This window comes from Platichthys flesus, chromosome 17 (genome assembly GCF_949316205.1).
Source record: "Platichthys flesus chromosome 17, fPlaFle2.1, whole genome shotgun sequence".
Lineage (NCBI taxonomy): Eukaryota > Metazoa > Chordata > Actinopteri > Pleuronectiformes > Pleuronectidae > Platichthys > Platichthys flesus.
In genome coordinates, this window is record NC_084961.1 from 5118625 (window position 1) to 5141279 (window position 22655).

At 43.0% G+C, this 22655-nt stretch overlaps 4 protein-coding genes and 1 non-coding gene across 5 annotated transcripts; 1 reads left to right on the plus strand and 4 right to left on the minus strand.

Moving 5' to 3' along the window:
• Positions 1–34: 34 nt before the first annotated feature.
• nrm (nurim) lies at positions 35–3751 on the minus strand. Its single transcript, XM_062410177.1, has 4 exons — positions 3467–3751; positions 2098–2291; positions 1723–1899; positions 35–1305 (listed from the first exon to the last, which is right to left on the minus strand). The coding sequence occupies exons 1-4, from the start codon at positions 3615–3617 to the stop codon at positions 979–981; spliced, it is 849 nt and encodes a 282-aa protein (XP_062266161.1). The 5' UTR covers positions 3618–3751; the 3' UTR covers positions 35–978.
• On the minus strand, positions 3204–3276 carry trnak-cuu (transfer RNA lysine (anticodon CUU)). The gene has a single exon. It is a non-coding gene; the product is annotated as a tRNA-Lys (tRNA).
• A 641-nt stretch (positions 3752–4392) lies between the features above and the next one.
• On the minus strand, positions 4393–6574 carry limd1b (LIM domains containing 1b). The gene is made up of 7 exons (XM_062410474.1): positions 6196–6574; positions 5946–6047; positions 5348–5415; positions 5173–5238; positions 4962–5092; positions 4743–4794; positions 4393–4593 (listed from the first exon to the last, which is right to left on the minus strand). Exons 1-7 carry the CDS (start codon positions 6227–6229, stop codon positions 4510–4512), a joined length of 537 nt encoding a protein of 178 aa, XP_062266458.1. The 5' UTR covers positions 6230–6574; the 3' UTR covers positions 4393–4509.
• Positions 6575–8408: 1834 nt separating this feature from the next.
• On the plus strand, positions 8409–18569 carry cdcp1b (CUB domain containing protein 1b). The gene is made up of 13 exons (XM_062409267.1): positions 8409–8806; positions 10427–10651; positions 10799–11134; positions 11291–11506; positions 12085–12435; positions 13012–13227; positions 13451–13804; positions 13984–14343; positions 14936–15130; positions 15308–15664; positions 15986–16342; positions 16437–16518; positions 17204–18569. The coding sequence occupies exons 1-13, from the start codon at positions 8743–8745 to the stop codon at positions 17700–17702; spliced, it is 3612 nt and encodes a 1203-aa protein (XP_062265251.1). The 5' UTR covers positions 8409–8742; the 3' UTR covers positions 17703–18569.
• A 981-nt stretch (positions 18570–19550) lies between these two features.
• On the minus strand, positions 19551–21462 carry LOC133972063 (tetranectin-like). The gene is made up of 3 exons (XM_062409269.1): positions 21305–21462; positions 21053–21151; positions 19551–20715 (listed from the first exon to the last, which is right to left on the minus strand). The coding sequence occupies exons 1-3, from the start codon at positions 21399–21401 to the stop codon at positions 20309–20311; spliced, it is 603 nt and encodes a 200-aa protein (XP_062265253.1). The 5' UTR covers positions 21402–21462; the 3' UTR covers positions 19551–20308.
• Positions 21463–22655: the final 1193 nt, after the last annotated feature.

Sequence of the window (22655 nt, forward strand, 5' to 3'; positions counted from 1 at the left end):
AAAGAGGAAATGAAAATGTCACTCACCTACATCATACCGCTTATTACATTTATTCAACATTGTCTTGAAATGTATAAACAGCACAATACATATGAAATCAAAGATGTTTACTTAACGTAACATGAACTGTGAAAAAAAAGAAATACATGAAAACAAGTGTAGTTTAATTTCCAGTGGCTTATTCTGACGTTACCACAGATGAACCCACAACATAAAAAAATACAACAAATACATTCACAATCTGAGAAATTGCTGTTTCCATTATAACTTTAGGTTCGTTTTGCCAGTTTGAAATCTCAATTTCACACAAAGGACAATTAAAATTCAAAATCAGTGTATTGAAAGATACAGTAAAATAAATGCACTTGACACATGGTATTTAACAGCATATAAAACTATACTTTGATAATGGCATTCAATGTTCATATTCATTGCAAAAATATTTCAGCTTCAACTGTAAGTGTTTATTGTTTATCTTGGTGACAATTTAGAAATAAATCTACATACATCTAGTTGATGTTTAATATTTAATACCACATATTGTTTTAATGTAAAGGCAAATGCAGACATATTACTTTTACTTATTACTACTTCAATTCAGTATCAGCCCCCCAAAAAATCTGGTATTAGTGGGGCTATATGATACAAGACCTGAAAAATCCTCTTCAAATTAATTATTTCTTATAAAAATATAACCATTAAATTGAGTTGGCTCAGATAAGTTACAGTAATAGTGGCCAACTGTTACAGACCTGATCATCATCAGTAGAGGAGGTGTTTGTTATAAAACGTACCCCATCTGAAACCATTGAAAAGAAAATGTTGAAAAGATAATGTAAAGTAAGGTTAAGTTTTTTTATGTTCTTATCCAGCACAGCAGATTTCAGGCTTACAGAAGATCACAGTCTCTGCTGAAGTCAGTTTTATAAAAATACTTCTGGTTAGTATTAAGACAGCGGTCAGCGTCACACCTTTGCTTCACTTCTCCTTGCTGTAGCTGTCGGTGGTGTCAGTGGTGTCAGTGGTGTCGGTGATGCCGCGCTGTGGCTCGGCAAGGAGCTGCATCTTGCTCCTAATCTGGATGCAGAGGTACGCTAAATCCTGTTTGTCCAGAGAGTGTGCCAGGGCCAGGTAGGTCGACAGAGTCCCCGCCAGCAGGAGCCGGTCCAGGGACAAGGCCGGCAGGAACCACAGCACGACGCTCAGCTCCAGGCACACCGGGTGGCGGAGGTGGGACAGGAAGCGCTGGGCGCGGGTGGACTTGTAGGAGAGAGGGTCTCCCAAACCGAGACACTCGTAGTACACCTGAGAGAGAGAAGAGGGAGAGGAGGGAGAGGAGGGAGGAGAGGGAGAGGAGGGAGGAGAGGGTGAGACACTACAACCGAAATGAGGTTGAGCAACAGCACCAGGAGTAAATCTCTATTTACATTTGAGAGGTTTTCATTGCCACAGATTTATACTGTTACACTTAATTACATCTATTTTTATAAATATCTCCTGTTGTGTTTTTAATTAAAATGAGGACATTAATCCTTTTTGTCTATTGATGTGGATTTTTGAGTTTGCTGTTGAATTAATTGAAATGTGTGGGTTAGAAAAAATAAAACCTTCCTGTAACCAGAGATAAGTCGTATATAGTTACACAACTCAAAGTTGTGGTGTCGCTAACATGCACACCATACACTGTACTAAGAAAAGGTGGTAGTTTGAGTCCCTGGGTACCTGCTTGATGCCCAACAGTTCTGGGTAATCGAAGATCATGAGGATGCTGCAGATGATCGCCCAGCAGAGGAAGTGCAGAGTGAAGCAGAGCAGAGGGAACCAGATACTCCAGGGTGCATGACGCACCGACCACAGACAGGGGGCACCAGTCACTGGCTGCCAGTACCTCATCAGGATCTAACACAGGGGGAAATACATATATTTAAAGCTTATGTGGTGCTATGTGTGATGATAATACAATAATTATAAAATCGTGAGATGATTTTTTCCTTTCTGTTTGTCCCATATAACAAATATATCATGTTTTATTGTTATACATTATATAAATACAACATCATTTACATACTGAGACTATGAGAGTGTGTGTTGCTGTACCTGCAGAGCCAGTGCGGTGGTGAAACAGTACGCCGTCCGGTTCAGGGCCCCCAGCACCGACTGGAGAGCCTGTTTGACGGGTGCCCAGGCCAGCAGACTGTGCTGGGTGGTGAAGAGAGCAAGCAGCCCCACGTCCACGACCAGGGACCAGAGGACGGAGCTGTCCTGCAGCGCCTCCGTCCACGGGATGGAGTCTGAGGTTCAGGCAAACGACGGGAACAAGAGGAGGAGGGTGTACCCTGAATGTTAGTTTGTTTAAATAATCAGACATATACTGTACATGTATAGATGTGTTCTCATAACACTGTAGAGTTGTGTACAGTCCATTCATGGCCTGATAACACCCTGTCATCCGCGGAGCCACTGAGAACACACCTCTACTGTTCACAGGCACTCAGGCATCAAACGTGCGACAGAATTTGCACAATGTTCTAAATAGATTGACATCTAGGACCAATTTTGTGTTACAAATTAACACTCTGTCCAAATTAAATCCAGTTTTCCCCCTTTTGAATTGAAGTAAATTAAATTTGAGTTAAATTAAATCAAATCAAACAGTTGATGTAATTTTCCTGAGATCTTTGGAAAATGTTTTGTGTTTGAATTCTGGGAAATCTCACGTCAAAGAGGAAAACACAACAACACAACAAATCATTGTGGGTAGCTGCTCTTTGTGTATAGTTTTTCTGTGATAGTGTTGTATGGTTTGTTGTTGTTTTATGTTATTCTGCCATTGAACAGCTTGTGGTCAAACTATTATTACTTTAGAGACCTTGATGGTGTCGTGTGTGTGAAATGTTTGTGGCTGCAGGAAATCAACACTTTCTAATCTGTCCTAACAAATCTGATGTACTGTATAAACGCATTCGATGAGGATGATACTATTTGCTATGCGACGGGTAAACAGACAAACAACAAAATTAAGTATTTGACCCGAGAAACTAGGTTTAAAAATGTAGACTCATGTAAAACCCAGTAAATGACACAAGCTATCAGATAAAGTGCTGAAACAAACTCACACTACTCCATTACAAATATTAAACTACGTCAGCAACCAGTGCAAAAATGTAAACACTGGCGCTGAACTGGAAAACAAAAAGTGTAGTCGCCCAACGTGGGGCTCGAACCCACGACCCTGAGATTAAGAGTCTCATGCTCTACCGACTGAGCTAGCCGGGCGGTGCTGCCACCTACCGGCAGTCCCTATTTCAACATCAAGTCAGTTAGAAGTGCTATAGACTCTTCTTCTTCGTTATGAATCATGTTGTTGTTAAAACCATGAAGCTTTAACTTTGTAGACAATTACAACAACAGCGGAAGCACCGGAAGGGCTCGTGCCACGCGCGGACTCCAGCTCTGTGAGTGTTACCTTGACACAGGCTCGTCTCTCCGGTGATGTTGTGGTAAATCGCTCGGAACGACACGAAGCGGACGAAGTCTGCGGCGGAGATGAAGACAAACGCAAAGTTCAGAAGCGACACGGCGCCGAGGAAACAGCCGCGACCCGTGAGCGACGCCATTTCAATCCAGGAGGCTTCATTTGCTCACTTCACCCGGTTTCTTCCGGGAGCTGGAGGCAGTACCGCTCACCGACACACGGTGGCGCCACAGGGAGTTGTTTCTGATGATACATGATTCATTTTTAATCATCAACGATTCAATAAAATACATGAAACAAAATAAACTAAAGTATGAAAATTAAATATACAACTAATATATAAAGTATAAACTACAATAAAGTGTATTACTGAGTAGAATCAATGGTAGACAATATTAGACTCAGGTAAAATGGATTTCCTTGTGATTGGTCTGATCTGTGGATATCTCTCTTTCTCTTTCTTTCAAATGTGTAAAATTCCAAACTCCATTAAATAAAAGCCTGAGCTAAAACTTTCCTGCAAACACTTTGATCTAAGCGTCGTTATTTAATGTCGAGGAGCAGAACGTGTGACTCCATCTTCAGAACCGCCGCCATGTAATGTGTGCACAGCTATTTCAGCTTTATTGACCTGACATTGATAGAGTCGAGTCAAAGTATTTGATTTATAGATCTGTAGAAGTGGAGTTGTGCATTATTTGAATTTAAAAAGGAAAAAAAAGTAACAGTGTTTGACCACAAGGTGTCAGAAAAGATCACATTTAGTTACAGACAATATCTTGTAAACAATGTTATTATAGGCTGTAGATATAGATAGATAGATAGATAGATAGATAGATAGATAGATAGATAGATAGATAGATAGATAGATAGATAGTTAGATAGATAGAGGAATAAAGTGCACACAAGAGTTTGGGTCTGTTTTCTGGGGATTTTAATTGCAGACCAAAAATGGTGTAACCACTTACTGAGGAATGAACTCATAAATAAACTATGTACATGTACAAACAAAGTGCGTCAGCTGGATTCTGTCCTTAGATGAGGTTCACGTCCCCACTGAAACACTCGACATGGTAACTTCTGTCTAGTGACACCACTTTTATAGACTCTGTAGACCCCTGAAATAAAAACACAACACATGGAGGAAAAATGTTTTTAAAAACGGTCCAAAAAGTAATATGGGAGAGAAATACTATATATTCTTTTTTATCTTGCATTAATCAAACAAAGGCACAAATATATGAATTTGAATGTAGCTGCAGCTCACCTCAGTTGGCAGTATCGGTGATCTGCAGGCGGCACAGCAGGGGGCCCGGAGCCTGAAACCACAGAGGTGTCTCACTATAAAGTCACAGAAACTGAGAAGTGAGGACACCCGTGGGTGTGACACTTCTCGTCTGACAGGCTTTTGATAAAAATCTCTCCTCTGGAGTGTGAATCAAATGTGCTTTGTTCCCTTTGTGTTGAGCAGGTGGAAGAAGGTCACCTGTTGTAGTCGCTGACACAGTAGACCCGGCGGTCTGAGTCCACAGAGAAGGGCTGACCCTCCAGGCTCTGGCTGCAGACCACGCAGCGGAAGCAGGACGGGTGGTAGGCCCTCCCACGGGCCTGCAGGACCTGAGTGTACAAGATGAGCTTCTCTTTCACACACTGTCACATGCACGCACACAAACTGTAGTGACTCAAATCCAACTTACCGTATTATCCATGATTAAATACCCACAGCTGTTGCACACCTCTGGGGCTGGATGAACTCCTGAGTACTACAGTAAATAACAATATTTGTAGATTTGCTGAAGTTATTCTAAACGTACAATCAAATTGTCAATTTATAGCCAACTCTACAGCTATGTTTGAAAAATAGGTACTCACCAAAAAGTCATTTTCACAGTAGATTCCTCCCGACACTGTGTAGAATGGTTGCCCACTCAGCTTTTTACCTGAACATGGAACAAAGCACAGGGAAGAAGCTGAATGGAGGGAAATCTCTCATTTCCCTTAATGCGACATTTGATCAATAAAAAAACTTAAGATACTGTTACACATTTAAAGTTACATTCTATTAGACATTTTAATAGTTGATCTTGAATGATGTTTAATTTTGTAAACTAGGAAAATTCAACATTTACTGATATTTCCGCCGTGGAAGCCTTCTAATAAACATAAAAGCATCAAAAGCGAAATTGTTTGTCAAAAGACTGAATATCTTGAAAACAAACATGTCTTTGTTCACATTGTCTCCACACAACCTTTGAGGAAAATGACTCACTGTCACATGCAGGAAAATGACTGATCCTGGTTCAGTTTTTAAGATTATTTGAGACAAGCTTTTCATAATAAACCCGGCTTTTCTGAGCCAATTTAATGAAACCGCTCTCTGATGAAGCAGATTATCGATAAAAACATTCTTGAATTATTAGTTGTGAATATTCAAAGTATAGGTATAAGATAAGACACTCAGAGGACTCACTGCAAACGCTGCAGGTGAAACATGTGTCGTGGAATAAACGTCCCATCGCCCGGCAGCCTCTCCCTGCTCCGTACACTGCTTCACTGCATCTTGTACAACTTCCTGTACACACAAAAACATGACAAAAAGAAAGACACACAACAGCGTCAACTTCATTCACTGGCAACAAACTGACAACACACTCACACACATGCTGATCAATGTCTTCCACCTACAGAGGGCTGAAATGTTCAGTGTATTTCTTCCTTACCAAAGTACAGACTGGTTCTGTAGCTGGGGTCCATCTCCTGCAGGATCTGTCTCAGCTGTCCTGTCCTGCTGGAGGCTGCAGTACGACTGTGTGGGGGTCTAATTTTATGTGACAGCTGTAAGGGGAGCTCCCCTCTCAGTTTATGGGTGTTCGGTGCTTCTGGTCTCAAGTGGGGCGACAAGTCCTCAGACACTCTGGCTCCTCCGAGGCCGAGCAGGCGTCAACCAGGATAATTCACTTGGTTCTCACGTGGAACCTGCATCGAAGTCCTGGGTAGTTTCTTATTAAAGTTATTGTTTGAGTGAGACAGACACACACTTATTTACTCTCCGCAAATGATTACAAATGATGTCAAATTAAACTTTGAACAAATTTTCTAAAGACTGATAATAGGTGACGGGATATAAGATCATGTTTCTGCATTTAAACATCTGGAGGTCAGCATGTAGAGAGAAACTAAACGAGTAGCAGGCTGCTGTAGCTTTTTCTGCTTTTTCCAAACCATTTCCTGCTCCGGTGAATGTTAAACTGTAAAAACCAAACTGGACTTTGATTGAACTTCACTGCTGAACCTTTTCATTTGGATCCGGGTCCAGAATCTGTTGAATCATTAGCGGTGAGCGGACGCCTGCTGCTGCTGCTGCTGCTGTGCTTCACTGAAATCTACAAATTGAAACATCTCAAGGCCTTAAAAGATATTTTACCTTTACGTTTATTAATCAAATAAAAGACTGCTGATCCAGGTTGTGTATATTTGCTGCCCTCACCTGGACTGCTCCTCATTTCACAGCTACAGAGCCTCCTGACCTAAAAAGCAGCCCCGCCCAGATATCAGTCATGTTGGTATTTGCGTTAACCGACTGTGCCAAGAGACTGGGCATGATGTAACCGTCCGTTTTTTTTCTAGTTTCAATTCCTCCACTAATTTTACATTAGCCCTGCTTTTATTTATGTCGCATATTGTTATTTATAAGGAATGATTAAACGATGAGAATCTTTAAAAGACTTTTGATGCCTGACTCTCACATTCTTACACCTTCCCAGTTCAATCTATCACAACCCAGTTTACAATAATTTAAAAAGTGACATTTAATACAATACAGTTAAAAAGTGCTGTATCCGTTTTAAAACCTGTTGTGACCTCTCGGCGGCAAATGTTTGGCCTTCGTGGACCGACAGTAACGTGGGGGGGGGGGGGGGGGGAGGTCTGACAGCTGCCGATTCTTCACTGAGCTCCTTTGTTGGGACACAGAGTGTGAAGCCGTTTAACTTCACCACAACAGCCACTCTGCATGCTGCCAGACTGGTTCAGCAAAAAAGTGTCTGTGTCACCACTGTGGAACTGTAAAGGTGTGAGTGTGTGTGTTTGTGTTTGTTTTGGGGATTAAGGAGCTTTTATACAAACACTAAGATTAAGACAAATTAGAGAATTCTAACTTTTTATGTTTTGTGGCTTAAATTTAAAACATCTTAAAGTCGAACTGAGGCAACATGGGGGTTAAACTGGGGTTAATCTGGGTTTTGGTCATTTATTTTGAACGTTGTGTTTATTGTGTAATTTGTGTGACGAAGAGCAAAGGAGTGCTTTCACACATGTGGGTGTTTGTCAGTGGTCGTGCCCTCAGGTATGTTTCTGAGCAGGAATGTCTTGTGTCATGAGGCGTGTGGAGGCAGGAGGGAGCCTCTTCTTCACAGGAGTGTTATTCACAAAGTCTGCGATCACACAAATATTATCATCATCATTTTCAAAAGCAGAGAATTCCTGCCAGCGTGACACAACATGGATTTGTTTCTCATTAACAGTGAACTTGTGATATTGGATTTAACCATATTCTCTGCTTTTCATCTCCACATCATTTATTTGGGTTTGTATGATGCATATAACACTGTAAACTTAAGTAAGAGAGAAACGTCTGCTGGGAGTTGTGTTACCACACCCTCTCCTGCCTCATTTTAGGGACACACAGCCCCATGCCAACATTCCTTGGCATGTCTGGGTCTTAAAGGACAAATTATTGTATGTTTATATGTTTTTAATGGTGCAAATAACACAATAACCTTAATGTAGTCCAACACAGATACACTTCTGCTTTAAGCTCAGTTTCCACACCCTGCTCTGCCTCGTTTTGGGGATACTCAGCCCCATGCCAACAATCCTTGGCATGTTTGGGTCCTATATAGGGCACTCATTGTGGCGCGCAGTCACACAAGGACTCCTCTCTACCCCACAAGCCCATGTTCTGTGTCTGTGTGTGTGTGTGTGTTAGTCCTGCAGGCTCAGGGGCACCTCGGCAGGACCTGATCCTCCACCAGCACACTCGTCAAGTTTGGACAGGTAACCGTAAACCAGCTAAAAGGTCCACGCCCTCCGCCGTGCCGTTGCGCACAGGTAATGTGGAACAGGAAGTGGCTGCTGTCAACCCCGTCGCTGTGGCTGCGTTGTGGATTGAAATGCGGCGGAGTGTTTGAGACTTAAAGGAGCTGCTCTTGGGTTGTTATTATTTATAATTTTTAAAACAGGAAGATCCTCATTTCTTTAAGGAGAAGATGCGGCTCCGGGAGACGCGCGCGTTGCTGGGACTTCTGGTTTGGACAGTGTTCGGGTCGTCAGGTGAGAACACGCAGGGAAACATTCCCTCTCGGCAACAAGCAGATGTTCATGTCATGTTTAGTGACGCTTAGGCTCCTTGTTTAGGTTTAAAATGTCAGAATAAATGTAGATAAAATCCCGAGGAAACATCCGGACTTCTCTTGACAACATTGTGCCAGATGGGTCGAGCTGTGATCCGCTGACGCGCACGAGCTGCTCGTTGGGTTCAAACGTGCTCAGGTGTCGGAAACTGTGTGGCTGTGAACGCGCAGCAGAGGCAACATTTTGTGTGATTGATTGATTGATGATTGATTGATTGACAGGGGAGATGAGAAATGGCTGCAGCACATTTCATCAGCCCGAGCCCTGACTTCTAGACCTCCAATTTTCAAACGCTTTATGAGGCGTTTATGGAGCTTCCTGGAGGCATGGATTCATCACAGCGTCATTAATGATTGACCAGCAATCTGCTGCTGAGCTCTGAATCATATTATTAAGCTCTGCTGCTTTGTTCTCCCCATGACTGCACTCACTTCTGTCACCAGCAGCCTGGTGGATCCATAACATCTGATCAAATGTTCTCTATTGGTGATAAATATGATCCTTCTGAACTCTGTGACGTCCCCAAAACACTGATTATTTGCTTTCACGTCGAGAACAACATCAGCACACGTTCCCTGTAAATGTAGACGACCATGTGACCGGTCTGTGGAACATTAATCTCAGTGATCGAATACAGAACAATAAGAGGAAGTAGATTTGTTTATGTTTTTTTTTTTGTTTGTGTGCTTGTAGCTTTGCAGGTTTGTAATACAGTTGGTGTTTGTACTCGAGGCTATTTGCTAAGCAAATGTGTATGCAGGTATATCTATTCATGTTGTTCCTAATTTTTTGTATATATCAAGAGATTATTGTTAACACTGGGGCTGCAATTAACCATTAAGTTTATGATCGATAAGTCTGTTGAGTGTTTTCTTGATTAATCGATTAGTTGTTTGGTTCAGAAAATGTCATAAAATGCGTGTTTGTGCGTTTTGTGTTCGTTTTGTGGTTTCAGGATAATGTGATACCACAAAAAGGTCGCAATGAGTTTTAAAACTGTCTCTGCTTGAATTCCTGTCATTAGTCTGAGTTTATATGACTCATGACAATGAGAATCTCATTAATTTGCTCTGATCTGCCGCCACAGTACACGAGGGTGTGTCTGGGACCACTGTGTTTACTCAAGCATCAGACTGTGTGTGTTTGTTTCCTTTTGTTCTTCTTGAACTGATGCTGTACCTTTTAGATTAACATCTGCTTTGTTTGAACTCGATTCTCTGGTTCCTTCCTCCTCTCCGATGTAAGATATCATCACGATACTTTGATGACAGGGAACTTAACAGTTAGTCCTCTCAGATTCAGCTCTGCAGGTAATGCTCAGCTCTGCTAATTTGAATGATATCTTTATGAGAGTGTAATGAGCCTGTTGGAGTGTGCGATTGTGCAATATCCAAAAAAGACTGATGTCTAAACAGTAGAATCTGTCGAAGCTTGCACTCTGACATTCTACTGTGCAGTCGAAGCAGGAAAACACTTTTATCTCATTTTTACTTTGTAAATATGTTTTAATTTCTTTCACCGTCTGATCTGCGTCCTCAGAGTGCCTGCAGACGCTGGTCCGGTCCGACAAAGGCTCGGCGGTGACGGTGTCCACCGAGCTGCCTCTGGATCAGTGTGCAGTGTGCACGGTCAGCGGAGTGAATGACACAGAGACTTCCTGCCAGTCCTCTCTCACTCTGGTGCCTGAGCAGGAGGTGAAGCTGCTGTTCAACTGCTCGCAGCCGGTAGAGCAGTCTTACACTGTCACGGTAGCTCGGACCATCGGTGAGTTTACATCTGGATCTCATGATGACTTTGAGTGTTTTTTATTTGAAATATACAGAAATGAAGCTTCATCAAATCATAACTAATTGAATATGTAATCCTCAAACCAACCTGAGATGTTTCCCCTTGACTTTAACTGTTATCCAGAATGTACTAAAGACGCCTGCAGCCCGGCCACGGTGGAAACTCAACCCATCCTCACAGAGTTCAGCAGAAGCTTCATCTGGGAGCTGAAGGCCCCCGAGAAGACGGTGGTGAGTCTGAACATCCTCGGGGACGGACTGAAGGAGACGTCCACGCCGTGCACTGATGGATTTCAGTACCTGGTGGCCACGTCCAAAACAGACAGCAAGAGTCCGACTCGGTACTGTCGAGGCGGATCGGTGACTCTTCTGGATCTGCCCAGTGGAGCCGTCGTGTCTCTGACAGTTCAACCAAAGGCTCAGGTTGAACCCGTGTTTCAGGCGTCTGCTGGACCGTTAAGTAAGAAACGTTTACTGAACACACACTCTTTTTATTTTATTTTATTAAAATTATGTTTTTTGTTGGAGCTGTTCAAACGTACCTAAGATATAATGGTCACTTAATATTTGCCGCTAAACATGAACAAACTTCTTCCCTGTGTTTCTCCTCCTCCAGAGGGCCGGACGATGGTCGTGAGTGTGGATCCCGGCACCACCGCAGTCGTCAGCCGGGATCCGGGCGGACCGGAGTGTGAAGTCTGCACCGTGGACGGTTCTGCTCCGAGCTGCAGCTCGACAGAGAAGACGCTGACCAATGTCGATAAGCTGTCTCTGAAGTTCAGCTGCCCCAAACCCCAGGAGATGTACTGGGTGAAGATGGAGATGAAAATAGGTGAGAGCTTTGGAGATGTTTTTACAATTTATTTTGTCTGCCAGCAAAAAATGGGAGTGATGCTCGTGAAATAACTGTACCTGTATGGAAGACAAATAAATAACTTACTTATCAATAAATATATACATTTAAACTATGGCCAATTATTAAAAAATATATAAAAGTTACATAAATTCATTCCTAGATTATTATAATTAACAACAATATAACAATAATATAATAATGTATTGCATTGTAGATAAATAACAACTTAAATCTGTAATTCATTCATATGTGTATACTAGTTTTACTATAAATTCAAAATTTTAATTTCATTTCTGTTTTTTCTGTTATATACAGAAATATACAAATATTGAAACAAATAAAATCTGAAAAGTGGAAATACAGAAATAGAATTTGTAGGAATTAATGTATTTATTAGCTCAATGCATTTATTTGTGATTTTTTTTTTGTTGGGTGGGGGGCTGTAACCTACGATTTCTTTCATTATTACGTAATCTGCCAATTATTTTTGTTGATTTAAAAATTGTGAGAAAAGAAAAGTGTTGATCATTTTCTCTGTGTGCTTCTTGACTCAGAATGCACACAGACGTCCTGCACTCCTGCGGCAGGAGACGTGGACCCCAGCCTCTTCGTGGATTTCAAAAGATCCATAACGTGGAACATCAGAGTCCCAGAGAGAACCGTGATCTCTTTGGATTTCCCCGGTGCTGGACTGAAGGAGATATCTGAGGGAGAAAGCTGCAAAGATGGCTTCCAGTACTCTGTGAGTACAACCAAAGGTGACGGAAGCGTCAAAGAGAAAAGCTTCTGCAGGGGCGGCTCGGTGTCTCACCTGGATCTGCTCGGAGCCACGACGGTGACGGTCGAGGTTCCCAAAGAAGGAGACGTGGAGCAGAAGGTTTTCAGTGTTAAAGCAACACCGAGAGGCAAGAGGCTTTTCCAGATCTTTGTTCACACACACACACACACAATTCAATTTATTTGTATAGTGCCAAATCACAACACACTGTATCTCAAGGTACTTTACCACTAAACTACTACACTACCACTACTTTATGTACAGTACATTAGTCTATGTTTCAAACAAGAAAGAAAGAAAGAAAGAAAGAATCAGCTATAAGTGTGTAAACGTGTTATTTTATCAAACTATAAATGTCTTTTATGTAATTATATCACAAATAAGGTTCATTAATCATATTGATATAGTTTTTAATTGAGTATATTCTTTAGTTGTGTAAATCTCTTACAGTCACTGTTGGGTAACTAAAGGCTAAAACTTTAGTTTAGTTTATTTTACAAAGCCAGTGATCAACTTGAGGGAAAAACTGTTACAGATAACCCTTATACTGACGTGTAACATTAAAGTGATGTGTAGTATTTTGAGTTATTGTTAATACAAACTTGACCTTTACCAGAATTTCTCATTTTACTAGAGAAGCCATTGTTCTCAGAATGTCTGGGCTCTTTGGTTGTGATCAGTTTCTTATCGTGTTTCTCTCCAGGCAGCAGAATGGTGTCCGTGACCCCTGACCCCCAAACCCTCATCATCATCAGCAGGGTGTCGGACGAGCCCGACTGCAGCGTGTGTGTGGGAAAGGCTCCTGAGCAGAAGTGCAAGCCGAAAGAAATGAGAATCACTGAACCTCGCACCACCTCAGTGGAGTTCACTTGTCCTCACCCTCAGGAGGTGTTCAGGGTGGAGATCAACAGAGAAATTGGTACATAGCTCAGATTATGGCCATTTTTCATGTTTCCTTGGGGTTCTAACAAGTGCTTCTCGGCCACTTTGCAAAATGTGTGATCGACAAATCCAAAAATGGACAAATAAGGGTTCAATTTTAGTTTTTATGCCTTAACAAAGCAGCAATTTGAGTCTCTGTTAACACAAAATTCTTTGAAAACCTAAATCCCCATATCATCCTCTATCTCCATGATCCCCAGACTGCACAGAGACGTCCTGCTCCGGGAACATCGTCCAGGCCGAGTCCTCGCTGTTCCCCGACTTCAACCGCACCTTCACCTGGGACATGAAAGTCGTCGCCACTCGGGCCTTTCAACTGGACTTCCCAGAGACGGGAATGCGGCAGATTCCCAAGGAGGAGGTGTGTCCGGACGGCCACACGTACACTCTGGTTACGTACAAGCGCGGGGTGACAACCGTCGGGACCTTTTGCAAAGGGGGAACTGTGACCACCATCCTGGCTCGATACAAGGGCCGAGTGTCTCTGGAGGTGGCCGGCGACACCAAGCTCGACCCTGTGGACTTCAAACTCAGCGTTGGACCAGAGACCAGCAGTAAGTTTGTCGTGTTTTGTTCACGACAAACATTTGGTCCATTGCACAATGGATTGGAAGACACCCCTTTAGAATATAGACATAGTTTAGTAACAAGTAGAAGTATAAACACCTTTTTCTAATCCGACACACCATGTGCGTGTTTTTAACCATCATATTCTCTCCTTGTTTCCCTCCAGTGATTGCCATAATAAAGGTCAATCTACCACGAGGTGTATCAGACACAGACTTCCTCGCCGCCAACTATCCCGCTGACTTCCCCGATGACCAGCAGATGCAGTGGGACTTCACGGTGCCCGGCATGCACAACTACACCGTGCGTTTTCTGGACCACACGGCACCGGAGTGTCTCAGCAAAGAGGTGGAGGTGGAGTACAAGAAAGAGGACAAGAAGGCCGACACGCTGACTCTGACGGACGCTCAGCCGGCGCAGCATCAGGGCAACTTCAACATGGTGCTGAGGAACTGTGAAACCAACACGACGCTGGAAGGACTCACCCTGAACTACAGAGTGTCTGTGATGAGGAGCGGTCATCCAGGTATGTTGTTCAAACTTCACAGCTGAATGTGGTAAAAACTGAAATGTGGTCTTTTGATGTAGATCTTGAGGGACCATAGACGACCGGGGTTCAATTTAGACAGTGTTAGAAATTCGGGATCAAATTCTCAGAGTGTGAAGGCTATGGTACGTTAAAGAACATGTTTAGATGCACTGTACTAACCACGTCACTTTAAATTCACAAACACAAAAGTCTGATTTTTACCTTGACCTCCAACCTTATTGTGAACTTGTGTCTTAAATATTGTGTTTTCAGTTTTGGTCGAACTTTAGATTATTTAATTTCGTTTAAATACAACAATGCATCAGTCTGTAAAGTTTCCACTTCCTTCCTCCAGATGCTTCTTTCACTGTCTGTAAGCCGATGACCTAAATGCATGCATTTCCGGTGAAGCTCACTTTACTTCAATAGTCATATAACTTTATTTCACTGAGGAGATCAAAACAGAATAAATGTTCAATTCAATGAGTCATAATTAAGATGTGACCCACATTTTAGATTTTGTAGGATCTATGATAAATCTTTTTAATTGATGTTGAGGTCTGTCGCCCGTGCTGCGTTTCCCTCTCAGTTCTGTGCACCGTGGATCTGACCGGTCGACAAGAGTCCCTGCAGTTAGAGAAAGTTGGTTCTGATCCGTTCTGTGAGATGAGCATCAGCTCCAAGGTGGAAGAGAAGATAAACGTGGCTGCAGGAACAAAGGCCAGTCTGTCCTTCCTCGACTGTCCCAATGAAGAAGTGCGCCTGACTGCCAGTGAAGTCATCGGTACTATTCTTATTATTATATTTGAATATATATAGCTAGATGATGAAGATTTTACTTTTTTTTTCAGAATCATTCATAAAGCAAGTAAATAAATTTCGACCTTCGACCTTGTATTTGTTGCCTAAACTGATCCTTTACATTGAAAACCCTAATTTTCTCAATCTCTTTTAAAAACAGGCTGCAAGAATGTGTCGTCGTGCCCCTCCGTTCGCCTCAGTTTGCCCAAACTGGTTTCCTGTCTCCCGATGCCCCTCCACAGCTTCACCTGGCACATCGACGTCCCTCAGCACGGCACAGTGGACCTGGTGTCTCACATGGGAAGCTTCCAGCAGTCCCTGCCGGACCAGAAGTGTACTCGGCCAGTCTTGTTGAATGTGGCAGAGAGGGACGGGGATTCGCTCGGAGATTTTTGCCATCATGGAATCATCCAGAAAATCCAGTCGAGCACCAGCGTCTCCGTCACGACTACGGCTAAAAACAACAGCACGCTCAACGGGCCTTTTATGAACGTCAGCTTCAGTCAGGAGATCCCAGGTAAAATGAGGAATGTGCTATAGCTAATGATTATTTTACTTTCTTCTAGAATACCTGTGGGTTGGGGACTTCAGGTCAAACTAAAATGGAACAGATACAAATAATAAGCAGATGAATCAATGATGAAAATAAAATTGTCAGGTTGTAATGTGCTGTCATTTTGATCTGGAATAAGCCATGTAAAATATGTTCTATCTGTTTTACTTTGAAATTCCACCCAGGGGCACTGTTGTACTGCAAATGCTGGAGACACATTTTAAATGTATTGACCGGCAGCGACTCACACTTCTGAGACTCCGCATGTTTCCGCTCTTCTTTCAGAGACCTTTATTTACAGAATCAGCCCTAAGCCGAACTCTCCCACCCTGCTGGCCACCCCCAACTGGCCCCAGGGCATGAAGCCGTCCTCCACCATGTCCTGGATCGTCACCCTGCCGAGCCAGTACGAGGCGCACGTGCAGTTTGTCAACGTCAGCCAGCCCAAGTGCCTCGACCGGCACACCGCCATGACGGTGAAGATGCTGGGCTACGAGGAGGAGATGATGAGCCGCAGGGAGGACGAGACGGCGGAGGACAAGCTGCTGGTGCCGCAGAGCTTCTATCTCAACATGTCCAACTGCATCCCGGAGGAGGGACACTTTGCTGTGGTCGCCAAAATCGTCCTGCAGAAGAAGACCAGTAAGAAAGCACTAGTCTCAGCCTTTTCTAGAGCTTTTTTAATATAACATACTTTTAAAACTAAACAATATTTTTATTCTTAATCCCGCCACAGAGCTCCTGGCCATCCTCCTCGGGATATCAGGAGCCCTGTTCCTTGTGCTGTTGGTGCTGGCTGTCGTCTGTATCGTCACAAAGTGAGTACACAAGAATTATTCAAATAATAATATCAACAACTTTGGTTTATTCAGCGTCTCCCGAGGAACCCGAGGCCGCTTCACAGAGTTAGAAAAGGGGAATAAAGATAATTATAAACCGAGGACAGAAAGATAGGATGGGAACTGTTTGCTGTGAAGAAACGATCGATCAAAATCCTTAGTGAACCTTTTGAAAGAGTTCACAGGGTAATGATTTAGAAGTTTTATAATATGTCGGTCCGTATTTAACAAACGATTAAAGATCCATATTCAGAAAATAAATGAACAAATCCTTCACTTTTACTTATGAGCCCTTTTCAAGCTCATTATCATTGACTGATGATTTTCTTGATGATGTGTTATTGTTTTCACTGACGAACCTCGTCTATCAACAGCGGAATTTCCTCTTCGATCAAGTTTTCTTTTGTTTGTTTGTTTGTTTTCATATATCCCGATTATGATTTGCTTCTTTTGATCAATTGTTGACATATTCTATTTTTTTTTTTATATTTTACTACATTTTTGTCCGTTTTGAGACTTTATTCTTAAGTCTGATAAAGACTGGCTCCTTGTTTCTAAGCAGGTCGATTCTTTCTAAGATAAATGATATTTATCTGTTTGTATTTTGGCAGAATTGTCGAACTCTCTCTCATCCATTCTGCTCTGCATTATCTTTTCAAAACAGGAAAAAGAAACAAGAAAGAAAGAACAAAGAATCCTCCATCTACATCGGCAAGGGGAACATCTTCCGCCCGAGTGACCAACATTTCACCAAAAACCGCTCTGACAACGAGTCCCACGTCTACGACTCCATCGACGAGACCATGATCTACGGACATCTCCTGGGCGACACCAGCTACGCCGAGAGCATGCAGGACCACTTCAACGGGACGCCGGTGGACTCCTATCAGACCTTTACGGGCCCCAGTGACGGACAGCTGCCGGTGATCAAAGAACCTAAGCCCGAGATGGACCAGTACAAGACGTTCCTGGACCCCTCCGAGTCTTTCCTCCCGTCCCGTCCGCGCACCCCCATCGCCCGGGAGGACAGCCTCGGCTTCCAGGACAGCAGGATGGTGGACAACGAGCTGTACACGTTCAAGAGCACCGGGGACATGAACACCATCCGGCTCTCTGGTGTGGACCTGGACCGGGAGCCGTCGATACTTGAGGATTCCTTGTAGTGGGTCACAGCTGGCGCCGCGTGATGGACGGCTGTTACTCCGTGCCTCTGGCCAGTGCTGATGTGAATGTCCATGTCTCCATCGCACATAGTGAACCCGAGCTTTAATGTTTTAATGTGACGCTCTTCGTCGGATAACTTCTCGAGCTTCAGGAGCAGAAGCTGTGATGGTCTTCTTTGAAGAACAACGTTTTGGGAGATACTTTTGCTTTCCTGCAGAGTTCGGCCAGAGCACTGATTCCAGCCTCATGTCTGTGAAGTACATATGGAACTCCTGCCGGTCGCTGGTTAGCTTAGCTTAGCTTAGCATAAAGGCTGGACACTGGACAACAGCTTGACTGGTTCTACTTGAACTCACTCACCCATCAGCACCTTTTTATATCTCGTTTACTTGAGGGTAATATCAATGTTCTCCAAATTTAAGGCAGGAAAGTTTGATTTGTTTAGTTTTATTAAATCTCTGACTGTAGCTGTGTCTCAAGTCCTGGGGGGGGGCGTGCGTCCTTCGGAGGCTGCTCTTGAAGCTGGATTGCGTCAAAGCAGTGTGACCAGGCTGTCCCATTACAGAGGCTCCTCCCAGTGCAGCCTTCCATCCCTGAGAAAACAAAGCCTCCAGTGGGTGAAAATCCTTCACAGGACTCATTTTCACTTCTTTTTTTTTTAAGCAGACCTTTCATTTTGGTTTGGCCCACCAGAGAGGAGGATACAGCCCCTGAATTGTCACACAGCCCATGTGACGTGGACTCAGGAGCAGGAATGTGTTTTTAAACGTGTTTTTTTTATCATGTTTGATAGTCTCTTTTAAATATTTTTGTCTTTACTTGTAAATGCTGCTGTTTCTTTTACAATAAATTCATGCTAAATGGCTTGTTGGGGAAACACTTCTCTTCTTGGGGTTATGGGAGCCATCCCACTTCTGGACACTGAACACTATTTCAACCACAGGAACTCCAGCTATGAACAACAGGTGGACGGAGGGCGTGGAAGAGACTACTGCAGAGCTGCACCCAGTGTTTACTGGGGTGAAGAAGTTTGTTTCACTGGAAACAACACACGCAGACGCCAGGGTCACATAGTTGCATCACATTTTTTTGTAGCTGTAAGTGTGAAGAGTGTGCGTTTGTCTTTCAGTTCTGAGTCTTTGAGACTTTAGGATGCAACGTATTCTGAAATCCTATTCTGCAGGGGATAATTCTGTATAATGGCTGTTATTCAGTCTTCCAATAAGTGAAGGAAAGATGAAGTACCTGACTGCATTTAAATAGATTTTACTTTGTTCAGTTTTCAGGTAAATGTAGTTGAAATTAAATAAATTTAATTTATCATTTCTGACACACTCATTAACAGACTGAATAACAATATCAGGGGAAGGAGCATTTAAGGCTTTTTGCAACAGCGCCCACCTATGGTCACATCGTAGAATGCATGTAAAGATGGTGTCTTGATCACCCCCTGGTGGCTGTCCACAGCATAGATTATGAATCCTACCTCCTCCCTGTCAGTAGATGGGACATGGACCAAATTAAAAAGTGCATGTGATAAATATTTTTCTGCAAGATGGTTTCAGATTTTGTCCAGGCTGGTACCAAATGCAAAGCAACCAGTGAAGAGTTCATAATAACTCCTGTACCTCAAGCTTTTTGCAGTTCACACACCAAACCAGATTCATTACATTAATTTGTGAGTTTTCTACTCAGCAGAAATTACCATTGCACAGAGCTGTTTCCAGTGTTTCTGCCAAGTGGAAAAGTTGAAGCAGAGGAAACTGTCAGCTGGTTGTTGGCTGTAGCTTCATATTTGCTTCACATCCTTTCATATAAAAACTAGACAAGAAAACAAAAAATGGCAATATAGGAACATTCTTCTGTATTTTATTGATTTTTTTCTTCAGCTTATATCAGGCTTGACATTACAGGAGACTACAAAAACTAGCCAACAGAAGTAATCTTAAAAAAAAATCTCAATTAAGATGTTTGTTTTCTTTATGCATCTTATATATTATTCTTGCTCCATGTGAGTCTGGTCGGGGAAACTACAGTAGTTGTTTTTTTGTGAATGGAGGCCTGAGTTTAAACCAGCGGCTCTCAACCAGTGAGGTGAGGAGCTTTTTGTAATCGAGATGTGGATAAGTGAAGTAACACCAAGTTTTTTATGACTGTGAAAGGTGCCAGGACCTTCACACAGCTCTTACTGCTGGAACTTTGGTATTTTGAATCATGGACATCTAACAGCCTGCTTATGTTTTATGTTATTGGAGAAAATAAAATGTGTGTGCCATATTCCTTTTAAATAAATTATAGAAAATGCAAAATTACACACGCCTTGGAAATAAGACAAATATCCCATAATTTCTTAATTACTCTCAAATTAACTTTTTGGGTTTCCATGGTTTTAACAGTGACTTCGGAGAATGCTGCAAATTACACATCACCAGGTCTATTTTGTGAGAAATAACCACTTCATCACCTTTTAATTTGGTTTCTGGTGCAAAACCAGCTGAGAACCACTGGCTTTTTTTTTTTAAGTAGCAGGAAAAGTGGCGTTGCAGCAAGAGTACAAGGATAAAGCAGCTCGGAGCATGCAGAGTCACTGATGTGATAAATGTGTTCAAACAATGTTGAACTGACAGACGGACGCCTTCTCGTCACGACAGTTCTCGTCAAACCACTTCCCGCGGGCGGCCCCGGACAGACTGGCACAGTTCTGGGCCTTGCCGCCATCCGGCTGAGGGGCCCGGGAGTTGGAGGTGTCCCAGTTCCTGTATGTGATTCCGGAGGTGGTGTGGTCAGTCCAGGTGCCCTCGGTGATCATGTCGTTGAAGCCCAGCCAGATCTGCTCGTCCGGGCCGATGCTCTGGCGGATGTAGTCCCTGAGCTGGTTGTTCTCGTCGTCGGATGAGGGCGTGCCCAGGACTCCGCCCATGGCGTTGCAGTCCTCGCTGGCGGTGTGATAGCGCTTCTTCACGGGGTCAGCTAGGAAACACTTGCCAAGGAACTTTATGCCTTTCAAACAGACTAAACAGGGACATAGAAGAAAGTCATGTAAAAAATTAAATGTGATTCAGTGTCACCTTTAATTTTTAATCTAGAGATGATACACGTGCTCTATTTCCTCCTCTGTGAGTTGTTAAGCTATCCTCAGAGAGGTGCTTGTCATCAGCTCTGAAGGTTGTTGTATGTGCAGGAACAACTGGATTTCATTAAGTGTTCTGCACTGGAGAGCAGACAAAGGTTTGCCATGTGTCTTCCACATTAATAGATGTGGTTCAAACACTCCACATGCATCCCATCTGTCTTTATCTTGAAAAGAAGCAGAGCTCAGTGTGTTGGATACCCTCATGTGTCAGTGTACCTGTCTGCAGGGCCTGTTGCTCCTTCAGGTGGCTGAGCTGCTCCACAATGTCGTTGATCTGTTTCTGCAGCTCCTCGATGGCAGCATCTTTGGTCGTTTCTGAGTCCAACAGCAGTAGAGACAAAAGAACATTCAAATCAGTTGTGCATGAAACGCCTCATACAGTACATCAAGAAAATTCCATTTTGACAGCAGCGTCTCAACCAGCCCATAACAAGCTTCCATTCCTCATATAGGCTCTGAAGAATCCACCTTTTTTCACCAGCTTCTTCCTGGCTGCAGTCTGCTGCAGCGAGCAGTTCACCAGCAGCAGAACTCCCAGAAGCACGCACACTCCTCTGAGCTCCATGGCCAGACCTGTGGAATGAAAATGTTCTGACGTGGACGTCTGCAATTTATCTCTCTCTCCCTCAGTCTCTCTCTCTCTCCTTCTCACACCCTCCCTCTCATACCACAGAACAGGGAAAATACTCTAGTCCAAAACTGTCTTTTGCAGGAATAACAATTCAACCTCAGGAGCCTTAAAGGATGTGGTGGGTGTGTTTTTTGTGTGTGTGTGTGCGGGTGTGTGTGTTTGTGTGTGTGTGTGTGCGGGTGTGGTCCAGGTATTACTCATGTTGCTCAAGAGCCTAAATCTGTTTAAACAGCCCCAACATAAATTATTACATTTTAAGACAAATATATATATTTCAAGGTTAGAGTTAAGTTTGGTTTAGGTTAAGTTTAAGGTTAGGGTTATGCAAGTAGTAACTATATGTGTGAGTGGTCCAGGTATTACTCATGTTGTGGGGACCTACATCTATTTACACAGTCACCTAATGGGGGATTGTCTTCCTTATGGGGTCAGAAAACAAGACCCCATAACATAAATGATACAATTTGAGGCTGAAGATATATTGTTAAGATTAGTTTTAGGTCAGGGGTTATGTAAGAATTAACTGTGTGTGTGTGTCTCATCTGACTCCAGACACTTAACCAGAGCCAGGTGAGGCCTGTAGGTAGAGCCAGGCAGACAGGGCGAGGCCGTGTGGACATGGTGCTGAAACAGATATAAACACTGACTCATCTGTTGCATAAAAGCCTCAATAACCCAGGTACAGTTTATTTCTTGCCTTAAAAAGAAAGAATAAGACTTTCCTACAAAACGGCCAAGAGGTGCTTTGAAAGCTCTGAGTTCACCACCTCATTCGGAAAAAAATTGATTTCCAGGTGTTTTTGGCAGCAGCAAAGCACTGAAATCCAAATTTCTTCAATCATTACATGTGAAATCTTATCATTTCATGAATCCTTCTGTGAAGAATTTTTATTTTTTATTTTCAAACTGTCCAATGAGAGCTCAGGCCATAAATATGAGTTTGTGTTGGAGCTGTGTGCTGCACAACAACAGGCTGCCTGGAAACAGTCCAGTCACATCTGGTCTTTCTGAGAGGACTTCAGCTTCACACAATCCTCCACCGACACGTGGCAAAGACAGACGGACGCACAGAGGCTGGACTTTTACTGTGAACTGCAACTTAACTGATCACCTATCAGTGATAGTAAAATCAAGTAGGAGTTGCTGCCTAATGTAATGTAAATCCCATCTTTTTGTGTTAATTAAAAC

Bases quoted from the DNA above. Each gene is read 5' to 3' on its own strand.
- nrm (XM_062410177.1), bottom strand. From the start codon at position 3,617: ATGGCGTCGCTCACGGGTCGCGGCTGTTTCCTCGGCGCCGTGTCGCTT. The intron at 1,900-2,097 runs GTACAGCAACAC...CCCCTGTGTTAG, and splicing joins CCACCGCACTGGCTCTGCAG to ATCCTGATGAGGTACTGGCA. The intron at 1,306-1,722 runs GTACCCAGGGAC...TCTCTCTCTCAG, and splicing joins AACTGTTGGGCATCAAGCAG to GTGTACTACGAGTGTCTCGG.
- cdcp1b (XM_062409267.1), top strand. From the start codon at position 8,743: ATGCGGCTCCGGGAGACGCGCGCGTTGCTGGGACTTCTGGTTTGGACA. The intron at 8,807-10,426 runs GTGAGAACACGC...CTGCGTCCTCAG, and splicing joins GACAGTGTTCGGGTCGTCAG to AGTGCCTGCAGACGCTGGTC. The intron at 13,228-13,450 runs GTACATAGCTCA...CATGATCCCCAG, and splicing joins GGAGATCAACAGAGAAATTG to ACTGCACAGAGACGTCCTGC.
- LOC133972063 (XM_062409269.1), bottom strand. From the start codon at position 21,401: ATGGAGCTCAGAGGAGTGTGCGTGCTTCTGGGAGTTCTGCTGCTGGTG. The intron at 21,152-21,304 runs GTGGATTCTTCA...TGTTGGACTCAG, and splicing joins GAAGAAGCTGGTGAAAAAAG to AAACGACCAAAGATGCTGCC. The intron at 20,716-21,052 runs GTACACTGACAC...GTCCCTGTTTAG, and splicing joins GCAACAGGCCCTGCAGACAG to TCTGTTTGAAAGGCATAAAG.
- limd1b (XM_062410474.1), bottom strand. From the start codon at position 6,229: ATGGACCCCAGCTACAGAACCAGTCTGTACTTTG. The intron at 5,416-5,945 runs GTGAGTCCTCTG...TTCCATGTTCAG, and splicing joins TTTCACCTGCAGCGTTTGCA to GTAAAAAGCTGAGTGGGCAA. The intron at 4,594-4,742 runs GTGAGCTGCAGC...TTTTTATTTCAG, and splicing joins CACCGATACTGCCAACTGAG to GGGTCTACAGAGTCTATAAA.